The sequence below is a fragment of the Eublepharis macularius genome, chromosome 17 (genome assembly GCF_028583425.1).
Source record: "Eublepharis macularius isolate TG4126 chromosome 17, MPM_Emac_v1.0, whole genome shotgun sequence".
NCBI classification, from domain to species: Eukaryota; Metazoa; Chordata; class Lepidosauria; order Squamata; family Eublepharidae; genus Eublepharis; species Eublepharis macularius.
This window is the reverse complement of record NC_072806.1, coordinates 26,621,335-26,637,928: the sequence shown is the minus strand read 5'-3', so window position 1 is coordinate 26,637,928 and position 16,594 is coordinate 26,621,335. Positions and strand designations below refer to the sequence as shown.

Here is a 16,594-nt window from a genome sequence, read left to right as displayed (position 1 = left end):
CTCATTGAGAATGTAATCGACATATCCACAACCAAGACATTGATCATTAGCCATGACTGCAGTATTCCACTATTAGCTAACTTTATAGTAGACCCTGGTCCATGGGTCTGCCTCACTCAATCAAAGCAATGGCACCTCTAGCTAAGTATTATCTACCCCCACTGGCATCAATTCTCCAAAAATTTCAACCAGAGAGATCTGGAAGGGAATCTCATTCCTATGAACTAGTCTTGTAAAAGTTGAAACATGTTGAGACGGTGATCCACCCCATCTTGAAACAATCTCTGAAAAGTCAGCCGAGCCAAAATGTTGAACCACAATTCCAACATGTGATGGATAGCGCCGTCAAGTCGCAGCCAACTTACGTTGACACCATAGAGTTTTCAAGGCAAAAGATGTTGGGAGGTGGTTTGCTATTGCTTGCCTCAGTGTAGCCACTCTAGACTTCCTTTGTGGTCTCCCTGTTTAGCTTCAGAGATCTGAGGAAATGGGGCTAGCCTGGGCCATCCAGGTCAGGGCAATTCCAATGTACGTTTACCATGTTAAAAGTAAAAGTCAAGGCTAACAGGCACCTCTCTCATATGAAATGAGGGATTTCCCCAGGAGCCCCTGTGGACACAGGTGGACTTTCCCATTCTTGTTAGGAGTAACTGGGCTCTCTGGCCAGCAGTGGGTTCCCTGGTAGGCAGGGACCTCAGCAGATGCCCCACTGTGCCCACTCTTGATAGAAAATTTGCAGAACTGCACGACACAAGTTACTCCATTCTCAAAAATGTGGTTCTCTTTCGTTGTCTCCTATAACGTGCTCAAGAATCTTCAGGAGCTTTTGCAACGGATGATTCTTCAAACAAGGCCATCGTTTTTTAAAACGCTGTTTGCATTGGCCACCTGGTTCAGGCTTCCCTCTGCCCCCCCCCCTTCACAGCTCATTGGCATTTTTTAATTCTATTTTATTCCAATGCAAATTTCCAGCGGTGCAGAAAAACATTTCCAAGATGAGCCGTGAATGAAACTAAAGGCTTTCCAGAAGCCATTAGCCAGGGACGAGTCTTGGCTTGCAATCTCTTTTTTTAAAAATGCACAATATGTACGTCTTAAAAAGACTTTAGCACTTTTTGATTCTCGGCAATTTTGCGCTGGCTCAAATGCAGAGAGGTATGCGGCAATTTCACAATCTGTGAACAACAAAATGGCCACCAGCAGGACTGGCAGGGCGAAGCGAGAGAGACGGCCGTTATAATCCAGGGACCTGCGGGACTGGCGCAACTCATCCTTGAGCATTCTGCACATGAAACCACATCGTATGATTTGCCTCCCAGAGACACATTATGCAACTTGGAAATTATTCTGACCTGGTAGCCAGTGGAACTGCCCTTCAGGTAATCTGGCATTTGCAAGAAACTGGAAAACAGCATAGTTTGTCCTCTACACCACCCAGTTCCAAATTTTAATGGAAAGGAGGAATGTGTGGCTGGCAACAAAGGTTGTTAGAGACAGAAGGAGGGGGGGAACGAGCTGAGGACTAAACTCAACTCCCTGGGTGGCATAATGGTTAGAGTGTCAATGTCAGATCTGGAAGACCCAGGTTCGAATCCTTACTCTGCCAAGGAAGCTTGCTGGGTGATTTTGGGCCTATCATTTCCTCTCAGCCTAGCTTATTTCACAGTAAGGTTGCCAGTCATCTGCCAGCAACTTTTAGGCGCTTTAGGGGAGCAGGGTATGGTGACATCATGTTGTCCGGTCACGTACCCGGAATGGACATCACAGTGTTGCTCTAGGAATTTCCCAAAACTCTATGGATATGGAAAATTCCTAAAGTGTTGATGCAATGCTATGATATTCCTTCTGCATACGTAACCAGAAATGTTGTAGCAATTCCACTCCCCTCCCCACCCCTCATTTTACTTCAATTTCTCCGTCAAGCAGCTGGCTATCAGAGCCCAGGAAGGTAAGACATCTCCCACCATAGCAGGAGAACTGGCATACCTACTTCACAGGATTGTTGTGAGGGTAAAAAGCAGGAAAGGAGAATGATATATCTGTTCACTGACCTGAGCTCCTAGGAAGGAGGATTTAAAAAATGCATTCAATAAATCAATGAGACATTGGAAATTTTGGGATTGGGGCTCCAGATATGTTTTGGCCCTAAGAGAAGCTGAGGAAGGTGGAATAATATGGGGGATGGGGATTAACTCTTTTTGCATATGAAAATACAGATGAAAAGGATCTCCAAATTGTGATTACAACCTGAACATGAAACTGGCAGCAGAGAAATCACTCAGTGGTGGCTACTCCTGTGTAAGGAGGAGCAACAATTAAGCTTCAAAAACAAACCACAATCCAAGAAATCTTGCTTACGTTTGACTAGAATCACACTGGATTATTTTGCCCCACTTTATTCCTTAGCAAACACAGAACATGATGCCAAACATCTTGCCAGTTTCCATTCAATACAGATGCATCACCACCAGCCTTCTGATCCACAAGATCAGTAGCTCACATTAGAACGCTTATGCCTAACCAAAAGCTTGTCTCCATAACATTCCTGACAATTGTCTTTAAAAGCAAAATGAGTTGCTAGCAAATTTAGACTCTTACTTTTTGCTTTGGACCATTAAGTAAGACCCATCAGTTAAATAATGTGTTTCTAATAGCATTGCTGTTTAAAGTTTCAAAGGTTTGATTGTGTAGCTTTTTACTTAACCATCGAAAGAGAAGAAAATCATCAAGTTGCATCTGAAATCCTCAAAAGCTTACGCCATTCTCAATCTGACAAGACTTTCACCGCATTCACACATTGTTTGCTATCCGGCAATGTGAACGTTGCAGTAATAATTTGCAACGAGACTTCTCTGTGTAGATAAGACAAGCCAGTTGCAAACTACTGCTGTACTGCAATCTATGGCTCTAGAGCTAAATGTGTCTCAGCACAGAACAAAATATGGCTGATAGAAGAAAATGAAATCTTTAAGTTGAAGTATATTCGGAGCTGTAGAATAACCAGCACATGAAGGGTATGCAAGGAAATATTTTTAGGGAACTAAAAGGTTTCTTAGTAATTAGACTAGCATTTGGGTGACTCGGGTTCAAATCTCCACTTTGCCACGGAAGGTTGCTGGGAGACCTTCGGCCAGTGACATACTCTTAGCCTAACCTACTTCACAGGATTGTTGTGAGAATAAAATAAAGACGTGAGCAACTTTGGGTTTCCACTAACGAGAAAGACAAGGTATAAATGAAGGAATTAAATAATTAATAATGCTGAAGACTGGGGGAGGGGGCAGATATAAGGTCAGCCAGTGAATGGGAACAGGGCTTTTTTTCTGGGAAAAGAGGTGGTGGAACTCAGTGGTGGAACTCAAGACCGCACAATAACATCACTTTGGGTCAGCTGGAACAGGGGGGGGGGGAGTTTTTTAAAGTTTAAATTGCCCTTGGTGAAAATGGTTACATGGCCAGTGGCCTCACCCCTTGATCTCCAGACAGAGGGGAGTTTAGATTGCCCTCCGTGCTGCTCAGTGGCGCGGAGGGCAATCTAAACTCCCCTCTGTCTGGAGATCAGGGGGCGGGGCCACCGCCCATGTGACCATTTTTAAGAGGTGCCGGAACTCTGTTCCATCGTATTCCTGCTGAAAAAAATCCCTGAGTGGGAAGGAGAAAAGGAAGCAGGGGATGAGGAGTGGATATGGACTGTCAGGAGGAAAGGAAGAGGAAACAGCACCGGGAAGAGAATACAGGGGGGAATGAAGTCACCCCTGCAACTCCTCTCCTTGAAGGTTCCTCGCTTCTTTATTACTTCTTGTAAGACCTCAAGTGTGCTACTACCATTCATTACAGTCAGTGTTTGGGCTGCAGAAACTTTATGGATTATTCATGAACATGTCATTTATCAGTAAAGAAAAACTGCAGTGCTTTGGCTATGCAAATGTCTCTTGTCGATCTCTTGCTCTGAACTGAATTTTGACACTGAGTCTCTCTACATAAGACATCTTACACAGGGACACTCAAATGAAAGCTCTTACACTTGTTCTCCGACTGTGGATAGACATGCACTAGCAGGGAGACAGAGTACACTTGAATATAAGACCACACAGAAAGCAAGTCGCTTGAGCATCCCTGTGTAAGATGCCTTGTGTAGAGAGACTCATTGTTTGGCTCTAATGAGTGCTTTAGTGCAAGAACAGCATAAAATCCACTAGTGTGGATGTAGCGTCTCTGTTGAGATGGAGAAACAATGAGGAAAATACTCACTTCTTTGACTTCTACCTACATTTTTTCACACATCTTAAAAAAAAATAATGGGAGTCCCGCATGCAACGAACTTTCTGGGCGCTCTCATCTTCCCTTTTCATGTAAGACCCACATTTACTCAGATGCTCACAAGTATCACTGGAGAGACAGAAGTTGCATCTAATGCCAATGGAGGGGGCTGACCTGTGCGTGCCGAGGAACGTTCGCACCCAGCTCTGCTTCATTCATTGGAATGAATGAACTCCAAGCTCGGAGTACAGATAGCTACAGCTACGTTTTACATCAAAAGGAGATTCTGATTTGGAAAAGAAACCATCAAACAAACAAAACAGACAATACAGCATCTTTAACAGGAAAGCCACAAGGGACTGGAAACATGCAATGGACATTATAGAGCGGTGAACAGAAGGGAATGGAAATAAACATGGGATGATGTGTCATTGACTGAGAGGTGTTTTCAGCCCCACTGCAGAAAAAGCATTCATTAAAAACATTTTAAGGCAGTAAGAAGAACTCACACTGTGCCGGTAGAAGGGGTCAACTTTTGTTGGGTATTTGTCAAACTGTAAAAAGGATCAAAGCACAAATTCATTATTTTGCTCTCTTTTCTTTTGGGCAATATTCCTTTGTTTCAGCTGAAGGGTTTTGAAGGTGGCCCATCTAAGGTGCGGCAATCAATGGAAACAGAGAAGACAACGGTAAATATATTTTAAAATACAGAGGGTTCTGAGATGAGGGGAAGCAGAGAAAAACGTTGTTTCCACATGGCTTACCTTGTTCCGAAAAACAGCGAAATCTCATGCGATAACAGCGTCTTCTCGCACGATTTCATGCGAGATTTCGCTGTTTTCTGGAACAAGGTAAGCCGTGTGGAAATGGCCCAAGTGTCAGAATGGGAGGAGACTGGGACTGACTGGCCTTTAGGGGAAGAATTAGATTAGGTGGGGAGATATACAAGATAATTCTGAGTGTCTTGAACAGTTCTAGCACTGCAGGTGAAAGTACAGTACCATTTGCCAAAGGGTATTTTAATGATTTCAAACCATTTTAACCCTCATATTGACAAAGCTGTTACCAGGGTGGTAGTAATGTCTACTACTAAGAAAACAAAAACCAAAACTCAAAAAAGACAAAGAAACCCAAACCACGGTCACTGCTTGTTGCCCAAGATACAGGACCAAGGGCGGGCAGCACGGAATACTGATGGACTACCAAATTTGTCTCAGAAACAAACCATCAACTAACTGCGCTGAGGTATGATTAGTGTTTAACATTGTCAGTGGTAACAAACCTGGCTTCTGCTTCTTGAACTACCAAATTGCTTTCAAAGGCAGCTCCACGTCGAGCTGTTCTGGGTGGAAGCCACATGGGAGCAACTCACCTTTTATTTATGTGAAGTAAAGCCGAAAGTGCAAAAAAAGAATCTTGGGATACCTTAAAGAATAACCAACTGCTCATCACTTCCACTTTTGTGAGCCACGGACCAAACCTGATGGAAGTGGCTATTCTTTAAGGTCCCATAAGAGTCTTTTGTCATTTGGGCTGAAGCTAAAACAGAGTCCAACCCTTCTAAGTCCACTCAAGTCAATAGGCTTAGAAGGGAGTCACTCTGCTTAGGGTTACACTGTAACATTCCTAGATCTGGTGAAGCGTCTGCATCAGTGGACTGAACTCATGGCGATCCATCTTTGAGATTCTCCAACAAACAAAACCACACAAATGTTGGCTTCTGGGCTCACTTTCAGCAAATGTAGCAACATGTACAGTCCTAGTATCACCAACGAATACACAACACCACCTCTGACATGGAAGCAAACAGTTGCAATGGAATCCTGAAAAATGTACTTTTCTTTTTTAAGAGCCAGAGGAGTTAGTCTGCAGTTGCAAAACAGTAAAGAGTCCAGTAGCACATTTAAGCTGAACCAACTTTATTGTAGCATAAGCTTTTGAGAACCACAGCTCTCTCTGTCAGAAGAGACAATAAAGTTGGTAAGTCTTAAAGGTGCTACTGGACTCTTTACTTGCTTTTAAAAAAAAATCAAAACCTTAGATCTCATGATTGCAGAAGAGAATGGAGGAATTATCTACTCAAGTGTGTGCGGGTGGGTCTGGTCTACCTCATTTAGCACTAGCCCTGTTCACAGGTTACAACGAACACATGTACATTCGGCGTGTATCTGTTTGTAAGAGAGAGCCCAAGGGCATTCACTCAGCAACTTAACAAATAAAACCAGGGACCAGTACCTGGATAAACATATGGTTGAAATCACATGTTGAGCTGGACATGCACTGAATGTCACATGAGAATTATTCAGCGCTTGTATAAAGAAAAATCAAATGTACACTGTTATGTGGATCATGTGTGTGTTCGCTGTAACTTGTGAACAAGGCTACTGTCCACAATCATGCAGCATCATGCTTTATGTTTCTATACACATTGCCTTCTTGAGCTTATATATAAACCTATGAACCAGCCTTCTATACAGTCAGACCACTGGTTCCCGCTGATGTGGGGAGGGCGGAGTATAAATCCAATAAATTAAAATTAAATTAAATTAAATCTGGCTCAGTCTTATCTACTGTGACTGACAGCTACTCTCCAAAGTTTCGGCCAGGGAATAGTCTTTCCCAGCACCGGCTCCCTGAAATCCTTTTAACTGGGGGTGTTACAGATAGGACATGAGCGTTTCTAAATGCTGCTTGTTCATGGAGAAAAAGTTTTCCGAGTGTGGAATACTGCCAGAGCATAGAGTTGAAGATAATAATAATAATAATTATTTATTCGATTTCTATTCCGCCCTCCCCACACCAGCAGGCTCAGGGTGGATTACAACCATATACAATTAAAACACATTAAATAATTGATACCAGTTAAAACCATAAAACAGTCAGAGTTACACAGTGAAAAATACATAGATATACATAATCATAATGGCACAGCAACCAACTGACCGACCTTCACAAGGCATATATATATAATTCTGTTCTATTTCCTCTGGCCCCAAAAGTTCTGGAAACAGAGCAAAATGTCAGATTTAGCAGATGCCTTGCTTAGGAACAAAGGAATTTAGAGAGGGCATAAATATTCAGAGAATAACTACGTAAAAAGAGCCCAGCTGGATCAGACTGGTAGTCCACTGAGTCCAGAATCCTGTTCCATCCGGTGGTCAACCACCTGCCCCAGAGGGCCAACAAACAGGGCACAGAGGCAAAGGCTTCCCCCTGATGTCGTCTCTTAGTGCCGGTAATCAGAGGTTGATGCCTCTGACTGTGCAACACATACGGAAGCTTCACCATAGGCCTGCATTACTTCAAAATGCAAGAAGGAATCCGATGAACTTAAGAAGCTGCCCTGTAACTACGTCAGACCACCTATCCTAGTATAGTCAATGAGTGACTGGCAATAGCCCTCCAAGGTTTCCAGTGGAAGGGCTGCTCCCTAACCTCCTTTTTTAAGCAGCCATGCTGAGGACTGAACCTGCACCATGATGCACACAAAGCCTAAGATTGGCATTGTGGCTCTTCGTCACAGGGCTTTCTTAAGCAGAATCACACCCTTCAAAGACCACAGAAATCTCTGCACTGTCACTTAGAAAATTACTCTCTGCTGCTCTACAGCGCCACCACTGCCTATGGCCACAAGGAGAACTGCAGCTAGCAGTGCAACAGAAATGGATAACGTAACAGGGCAACAGGGTACCCACCTGGTCCCGCACAGCTAGCACAGGATGGTTTCAGTCTATTGACCTATGTATTATGCTTCTTCTGTGCTACAGGTGTATAGACGTTTGCATGAAAATAAAAAACTTAACGCAATTGAAAAGCTAGGGTGTCAAGTAGAAAGTAGCTTTGTCCTTGATGTGCTAGCTTTCCACAAGCAGAGCCTTTTTGACAATAGTGGACAAAATAGGAGAAACACAAACACAGGAATCCCCTACCTACAATTCCAGGAGGAGCATTCCAGGAAGACTGTCCCCCTGGCTCTCAGTCACAATAACATGAGGGACCTTTCCCCCAGCACTCCTCTTCCCCCAAACATCATCCCTACTACAGATCATCATTATAACTTGTTAACATAAGAGAGGTGCGCTCTACTTATCCTCACATTTCTGCCTGGGGTACGCACCATGGGAGGTGCTGGCGTTGGCATGATGGCGGTGGGCGGGATAGCGTGGGGGAAGGGTGTGAAGGTGTGCTGGTGCGTGTGTTGGTGGGTGTGCTGGTGCTGGTGTTGATGCTGGTGGAACTCCGTCCTCAAGTAGGGCGGCGGGCCCAGCGAGGCGCCCCGGTCAGCACTCTGGGAAGCCAGAAATCTCGTGTTCAGCTCCTGGCGGAGGAGGTCTTGTTCTAAAAAGCAAAAAGAACAGCAGTTCTTACCCAGGCTGCGCTCAGCCTGACAGCATCACACAGCCTGCCACTGAATTCATGTATTGGTTTTGTCAAACAAATGAATGAACGAACGAACAAACGAACGAACGACTGAACGATCAACCAACCAAGCATCTTCCCCAGCTTTCCATCCCAGGGAACCACAAGGCGGCCGTCAAAGCTAATGTTCAAATCACAATAAAGCAAATTGTAAAAAAAAAATCATTAAACAACAGTGAACTCCCCCCTCCCACTGTAATAGAAAACTAGCACATCAAGGAACAAGATGGGAAAACACTTCTTCTTGGTGAGCTAATAATTTGCTTACAGGGAGCTTCTAATAAAGAGGAATAGACAAAAGCGGTATCTTTCACCTATACACCATAGCACTGCAGCCTTGTTCACAAATTACAGTGAATGTATATACAATCTGTGTATACTGTAACCCTTGAGGATTCTTTATATGTACGTTGAGTAATCCTCAAGCTACATTAAACACATGTACAGCTAAACAGGGGATATAAACCCCACATTTATTCAGATACGGGTCCCCTGTTTCATTCGTAGAGAGAATGTGCAGTGGCTCTTTCTTACAAACAGATATATGCATGCTCATTGTAACATGTGAACAGGGCGTGTGTTGCAGTCTGTTCTAATATCTTAACTTTCTACCATCTCATTCCAGTACAAACATAGATCATGGTTTTCCTCCAAACCATGGCCAAAAAATTTTAAATCAAAAAACCCTTCTTTCGGGAGGAAAAGATAGTTACTAAACCATACTGTTCAGGGAATTCCAGTGTTGCAAATAAAGGATGAACATTAAATATTTTTATACAAATGTGACGCTGCCTTGTAGCAAGTTAGGCCACAATTCATCTTGCTCCGTGCAGTCTAGTCGAATTAGGAGCACGGCTTTTCCCCTCCCTACTAAGTGGAAATGCCAAGAATCCATCTTTGTGCTCTGCCCGTTCCCTAACGGTGCAAGTGGGAAACTGCCTTAGATTGCCTCACATCACTGAACTGCCTAGCTACAGTACCATCTGTCAGGGCTTGCCGCGACTGCCGCTGGGCGTGGCACTGGGCGGTCTGCTCCTGACATCACAGGGGGGCCAGGGATTCTGCAGGACCCTGCTCTGTGGAAGGAGGGGCGGTATACCTCACCCAGACTCCCTCTCAGTCCACTCGCTGGCCTGCTCAACCTGGCCTGCTTACCTTCTGCATCCTCCTTCATCTCCTCCTTCCAGAACTCTCCTCCAAGCCTCCACCCTTGCATCCTACTGCTCTCACTCCACATCATCACTCCTCACTCACACCCACCCCCTCAGAGCTCTTCCTAGCCACCTTATATAGGGCTTCCTTTCCCTGCCCCGCCCTCCTTCTAGGCTCGTGCCATCTCCTGACTTGGCCCAACTGTGCCTTCCCTCAGGTGTTTCCCTCCTACCACTAATCCCTTCTTGGCTTCCTTGCCTTGCTGGCAGGGTGGGATTGAATGCGAGCCATCCCTGGCTGAGGTCTCCTTGGCCTTGCTCATGAGGAGCTGCCCCAGCCGGCTTCGGTGCTGCTGAGCCTGCCTGGCCTTGCTCACGAGGAGCTGCCCCAGCCGGCTTCTGTGCTGCTGAGCCTGCCTGGCCTTGCTCATGTGGAGCTGCCCCAGCCGGCTTCTGTGCTGCTGAGCCTGGCTGGCCTTGCTCGCGAGGAGCTGCCCTGGCCAGCTTCTGTGCTGCCTGTTCGTTGATGCCGGGCGGGGCTACCCATCTCCTCCCCCAGAATGCCTGTGGCAGCTCCACCTGGAGGGGCTTGGCTCCTAGCACCTCCTGAGCCAGGCTGCTGTCCTCTAGCCAGGGTGTGGCTCTGGGCTGTAGTGGCTGCTTCTCCTCCTTGGAAGGTAAGGGCTCTGTTTGGGCTATTGCTGTGTCCCTATTCCCCCTGCCTTGGCCCTTTTCCTCTAGCCTGCTTAGCCCCCTCTCCTCCCCCTGGGGGGTGGGACTAGCTGGCTTCTCCCTGCTCCCTCCAGCCTTCTGAGGCTTTGGCCTTTCTCCCCTTCCCCCTGGAGTAGGCAGGTTCTGGCTCTGTTTGCCAGACAGAGCTGTTGAACTGCTGTCTCCCGGCTGCCCCCTGCCGCTGCCTGTCAGCAAGTCCGGGGGCTGGGCTGCTGACCCCGGACACCATCACATGCTGAGAAATGTCCATCACATCAGAACTGTTTAAATCGCCAATGCCAGAAATTGGTGCTGAGCCTTTCCATGCACCAAGTATGTGCTCTACCACTGAGCCACAGCATCACACTCACAGCATGATTGATTCAGAAATATTGCATTTTGTTTGCCCTAAAAGACAACCCTTCTCCCTTCACTGTTATTTTTCTTTCCTTCTCTCCTGTTCCTCTTTCTTTTCTTTCCATTCCTTCCCTTTCTCCTTAAGCAAGCCGGGGGGATGCCAGTCTTTGTATTTCAAAATACATGAACATAGATTCAGAGGAGTTAGCTGAGTTAGTCTCTAGTTGCAAAATAGTAAAGAGTTCAGCAGCACTTTTAAGACTAACCAACTTTATTGTAGCATAAGCTTTCAAGAACCACAGCTCTCTTCATCAGATGCAGCTGATGAAGAGACCTGTTGTTCTCGAAAGCTTACACTACAATAAAGTTGGTTAGTCTTAAAGGTGCTACTGGATTCTTTACTATGATACATGGACTTTCCCTGCTGCAATGCCTTTGAATGCTTACCGGAGTATGTGCTCCCGGCAGGATGGCCTGGAACTTGCAACGTCCCCGATGTCAGAGGAGGAGGCGGGGGCAATGCTGTGGGAGGGGCAAACATATTGGGGTGATGGGAGTGGGCAGGAGGTTGGAGGGCTGGTGGAAAAGTATGGAGAGGGCTGTGGTTTGGCAGAGAGAGGGGGAAGGGGGATGCCGAGGGCTGGTGGGTGATGTGTGCAGGGGGGGCCTGAGTCTTGGCAGGAGTACTGCTTCTGCTGCTGCTGTTCATAGAAATACAAAAAGGGAGAGGGGAGAAGAAACATTAAGAGAGACACTGTTGCAATAATATAGATTAAAGCACATTGCAATAAGCAATACTAAGCAGTATAAAACAATACACATGTATTCTAGGTGAACTTCTGTACTTTGCATGAACTGTCTGTGTGTTTTTTCAGAATGTTAGGCAACTAAAATAAGTGTACTTTTTATCTTTGACAGCCAATGAAAAATAGTGGACTCTATCTAGATTAATGTTCTATCAGAGAATGGACCAATGGTGTTCTACCAAGTTAACTCTTTCTGTCATTTCTCAAAGATTTATAGTTTTGTTTTGCAAGTTGGATATAAGGTCACTTTTTGGCTAATTAGAAGGTTACACAATAGAAATTATGAATATTTAATGAAGCGTCAAGCCAATCTTAGGTTGTTTATGCTATCACATGAAAAAGATCTTAGATATTTGCATAAGATAACCTATAAAACATGCAAATTCAGATAGTATGTTCTGATTGGAGGAAATCTCATGAGACTTTAGGCGAGAATCTTAATCTTTGCATTGTACACTATGGGAATCTTAATGCATTTCATAGAAACTTTGTTTTAAACAGAGTTAATTAGGAAATGTTAGCAAACCTAATTCTTATTGTTTTTCTGTGTTCTGTTTTTGTAGGATTTATATTAATGACAATATATACTTTGATAACTTCCTTCATTAAAAGACTAGAGTGTAATTTCAACAAATAAATAAACTCTAGAAAAAAAACCCTTGGTGCAGGCTCTCAGGAACCCAAGTCCAGCCCACACTGGTACCAAGACCCTTGAAGAGCTGTTTCTCCACCTGTCCCCCCATGACACTTTTTCAAGCAGGTTCGAAGAAGCAAACAGATGACACTGTTTTATACAGAGCCGTATCATCAATCCTTCTAGCGCAGCTTTGCCTATTCGTACTGGCATTGACTCTCTAAGGCTGTGAGACTCACTCAGTGGGTTAGGAGCCAAGGTGGCTCTTTAACATGGCACTTGCTGCTCTTCTATGCACCATTTCCCAATGTGGCACCTTCCGCAGGTTTCAGGACAGCGTAGAAGGCTTGTAGCTGGGGCTTGTAGTTGGCAGGTGGTTCTCACTTTGGAATAGCCACCCACTGCAGAAATGGGTAAGCTGCAAATTTCCTTGAGATGGAGGCTCATGCCACAGAGGGAAGTTAATGCAACTCTTTGGGTTGATGATAATTGGGAATGCAGCTCACCGCAAGTCACTGGCTGATTCCACACACGTTAGATAATGCACTTCCAATCTTCTTTAGAGATCATTTGGAACCGAGTTTTTCGTGTGTGAAACAAAAAATCCACTTCCAAACGATTGCTAAAGTGCATTGAAAGTGCATTATCCAACATGTGCAGAATCAGCCACTGAGTAAGCACCGCTGCTTTAAGGTCTCAGAGACCTGCTACCTGAAACCCTTTAACCAGTGATGCCACGGACTGAACATGCAGTCACTTTGCCCAACCTAATGCATAAAACTAACTTACCCGACTCTGTTCTCAGAAGTCATTTTTAAAGCGAGGGGAAAATTCAATCCTGTGTTTCCATCCATCTGAAACACACCTGTCTAAAATGGCAAGGCCTGTCTAAGACTTCAGCAAGCTAATGTCTTATCAGGGGTCATTTCGTAGAAAAAGAGCTGCAGGAACTCATTAGCATAACTTATTAGCACAACTCATTTGCATATGCCACACCCCTTGGCATCACCAGAAGTGTGTCATTAGCATAACTGATTTGCATATGCCACACCTCCTGACATCACCTATCCTGGCTGTTTTGGACCCAATCCTGGCCATTCAGGGCCGAAATTGGGCCCCAAAATGGCAAAAAGGGGCTGAAAATGGCCAAAAAGGTGCCCAAAATGATCAGGATTGGGCCGCTGCTGAGCGGGAGAGTGATCCACCACCCATCAGAGGCCCGATCCTGGCTGTTTCAGGACCAGTCCTGGCTGTTTGGGGTCTGATCCTGGCCATTTTGGGCCCAAATTGGGCTGTTTTGGCCCCAATCCAGGCCGAAATGGGCCCAAAACGGCCAAAAATCAGGTGGGTGGGGCCACCTGACATGTGACCTTTCTAGAGAACTACCGGAACTGCGTTCCTGTGCGTTCCCCCTCAAAATGAGCCCTGTGTGAACCAGGCGTCAGGTCTGACTCGCACATTAGGAAAACAAAGTAGTCGCATGCTAGAGGAAGAATGGATCCATCATGAAGGACCATATTTTGGAAGGTTCTCCTTTGTTATAATCTCCATGCCAATAGAGTGAACTGCTTGGACTATGATATGGGAGACCCAGATTTGAACCCCCAGTCTGCCATGGAAACTCATAGGTGACCTTAGGTGCCCCCACCCCAGCCTAACCTGCCTCACAGGGTTGTTGTCATGAGGACAGAATGGAGGAAGAATGAACGATGTTGTAAGCTGCTTTAGGTCGCCACAGAGGAGAAAAGCAGGATGTGTAACTAAAACAGCACAGCAAAAAATAGTGGGCTGAAGAGAGTGATGTTGTGTTCTGTTTTCTATTTGCACGGGGGTTTTATGCGAAGGAACATTCAAAGCTTGAAACCTATTTATTTAAAACAATTATGGACTTCCTCTCCCCGCAGAGTATCCTACGTGGAATGCAATTCAGCAACATATAACAACATACAAGATCCTATCCCAAAGTCAAGATACGCCAGCCGCAAAGGATAAAACAAAAAGGGAATAAAACTCAACCTGATTCACGTTATTACCCTTCTAGCACTCCACTCTCCTACATGTGGGACACGGTCCTCAGATAATAAAGCCCACCAGTTTTTAACTGAAATGTTAATATCCCTGCCTTTGCTACATGCTCAAAGCCCCGCAAGTAGCCTCACCTCAAGCTGTTTAGGCTTAAGCTGCTGCTGTTGTATGCTGACAACTGTTGTGAGAGAGTCCTTGAAGGAGGACGCAGCTGTGTGGATGGCAGGTTCGGGTGAGCTGGTTGTCCAGGAGAGGACGGCCGTGGTGGGCGTTGGATTTGGGGAGGAGGGGCTGTGGTGTGTTGGGTTTCTTCGGAGGTGCGCACTGACTGCGGAGCTGCCAATGGTGATGAACAAGGAGGCTCCGTCTGCGGGACCGCTGCAGGGCTTGGAGAATGCACCTTGGGTCGCGGGTCCGAATGAGGTGGGATCGCTGGCTGAGAGACTGGAGGGCAAAGGTCTTTAGGCACAGTGGGGTCGAACGACAGATCTTTACTGGCGTCCTGGCTTTTCTCTTGACTCCGTTCTAGTCCTGATATTTTGGGGGTTGCCAATGTCCTGCCATCTTGGTCCTCATTTTCCGTTAGAGTACCAACCCCCAAGTCGGTATCTGAAAACAGGAACAGCAGACACACACACACACACGTTATTACTTCCACCGCATGACACAAAAAGAATCTTAAAATAAGCCAAATATACAAACTGTGTTCATAATGCCTACGATGAGAGATCTGCATTCGTGGTGGTTTTATTTTGGGTCTTCAGAACCTACCTAGATATTTCAAACCGTACAAGTTCAGCTATACTGTAGCTTCTAGCTCCTGGTGGCAACTCATGAGTAAACATACAGCAGGGCCTGAAAGAGACAGCTGCATGGAGAAAGAGGAATTTCTGCCTTCTCCCTTGTGCTGTTTTCAGTAGCCGAAACAGCCTGTTGGTCAAAGTGTGTGTGCATAACAACAACTGTGCTTATATACCATTCTTCTAGACAGATTAGTGCTTCACCCAGAGCGATGAATAAGTTAGTATTATTATCATCCCCACAATACAGCTGGGGAGCTGGGGCTGAGAGGGAGTGGCTTACCCAGGGCCACCTACTGAGCTCATGGCAGTAGTGGGATTCGAACCAGTAGAGTGCTGATTGTTTGCTCCACTGGGAGCAGGCACATGCACAGAATGCTTGCGTATGCTGGCTCCCCATATAGCAAATAACATTTCTCCCAGCAGTCCCTGGGCTGTTTCAGCTGCCAAAAACAGCACAGAGGAGAGAGGACATGGGCGGATAGGCTGAGTGGTGAAGAGAGGGGTGGGTAGGTAATAGTAGTAGTAGTAATAACAACAACAACAACAACATTCAATTTATATACTTCCTTTCAGGACAACTTAATGCCACACTTAGAGCAGTTCACAAAGTTTGTTGTTATTATCCTCACTACAATAACTCTGAGAGGTGGGTGGGGCTGAGAGAGCTCTGAAAAGCTGTGGCTGACCCCAGGCCAACCAGCTGGCTTCAAGCAGAGGCGTGGGGAATTAAAGCCAGCTCTCCAGATTAGAGTCCAGCCACTCCTAACCAAACTGGCTGAGTGGTAAAGGGTGTGTGTGGGGGTCAGGCAGAAGGGCAACTGGAATGGTAAGGAGAAGGTAGGTAGGTTCAGATACAAGGTCAAGTATGGGTGAGTAGGCCAAGCAACAAGGATGTGGCAGTCAGAGCAATGTGGAGAGGGGTGGGTGGGCAGCACAGAAAGTAGGAGGGTGGACAGGCAGAGTGGTAAGGAGAGGGGTGGGTGGCAAGGAGGTCAGAAAAAGGGGACAGTGAGAGGGCAAGAGGGAGATGAGGAGCAGTGTTGGAGGTAAGGGGGGGAGAAGGTGTACGGTGTGGAAGGAAAAAGATGGGAGGAGAATGTGGCAGTGGGAAGAAAGTTGAGAGAAAGGTGGCTGTGTGTGTGTCAGTGTCAGAAGCCAGAGGAGAGGATCAGGGAGGGAATTTTCCCATCATTTCCTGAGGGGCTCCCCCCTTGTTAATATATCTAATTGTCAACATGGTCAAATCCATGGATATTTAAATATGGGAAGCCACAAACAGACTGAAAGCATCCCAGATTTACATAAAAATCTGAAATCTAAAAAAAAAACCTTTTGTTTTGTTTTTAAAAAAACCTCTCAAGTCATTAAAGAAGAGCCTGCAGCTTTAAGAAACAGATGCCTTCGGTAGCTACTGCTTGGAAACCACAA

General features: G+C 45.6%; 1 protein-coding gene across 1 annotated transcript in view; it reads right to left on the bottom strand.

Annotated features, from left to right (window-relative positions):
- LOC129345063 (autism susceptibility gene 2 protein-like) overlaps positions 1 to 16,594 on the bottom strand; it is a 955,148-nt gene that overhangs the window by 33,812 nt on the left and 904,742 nt on the right. Inside the window, 4 exon segments of the mRNA XM_055002049.1 lie at positions 4,770 to 4,814; positions 8,378 to 8,598; positions 11,346 to 11,599; positions 14,498 to 14,972. Of these exon segments, the coding sequence (XP_054858024.1) occupies positions 4,770 to 4,814; positions 8,378 to 8,598; positions 11,346 to 11,599; positions 14,498 to 14,972 (995 nt within the window).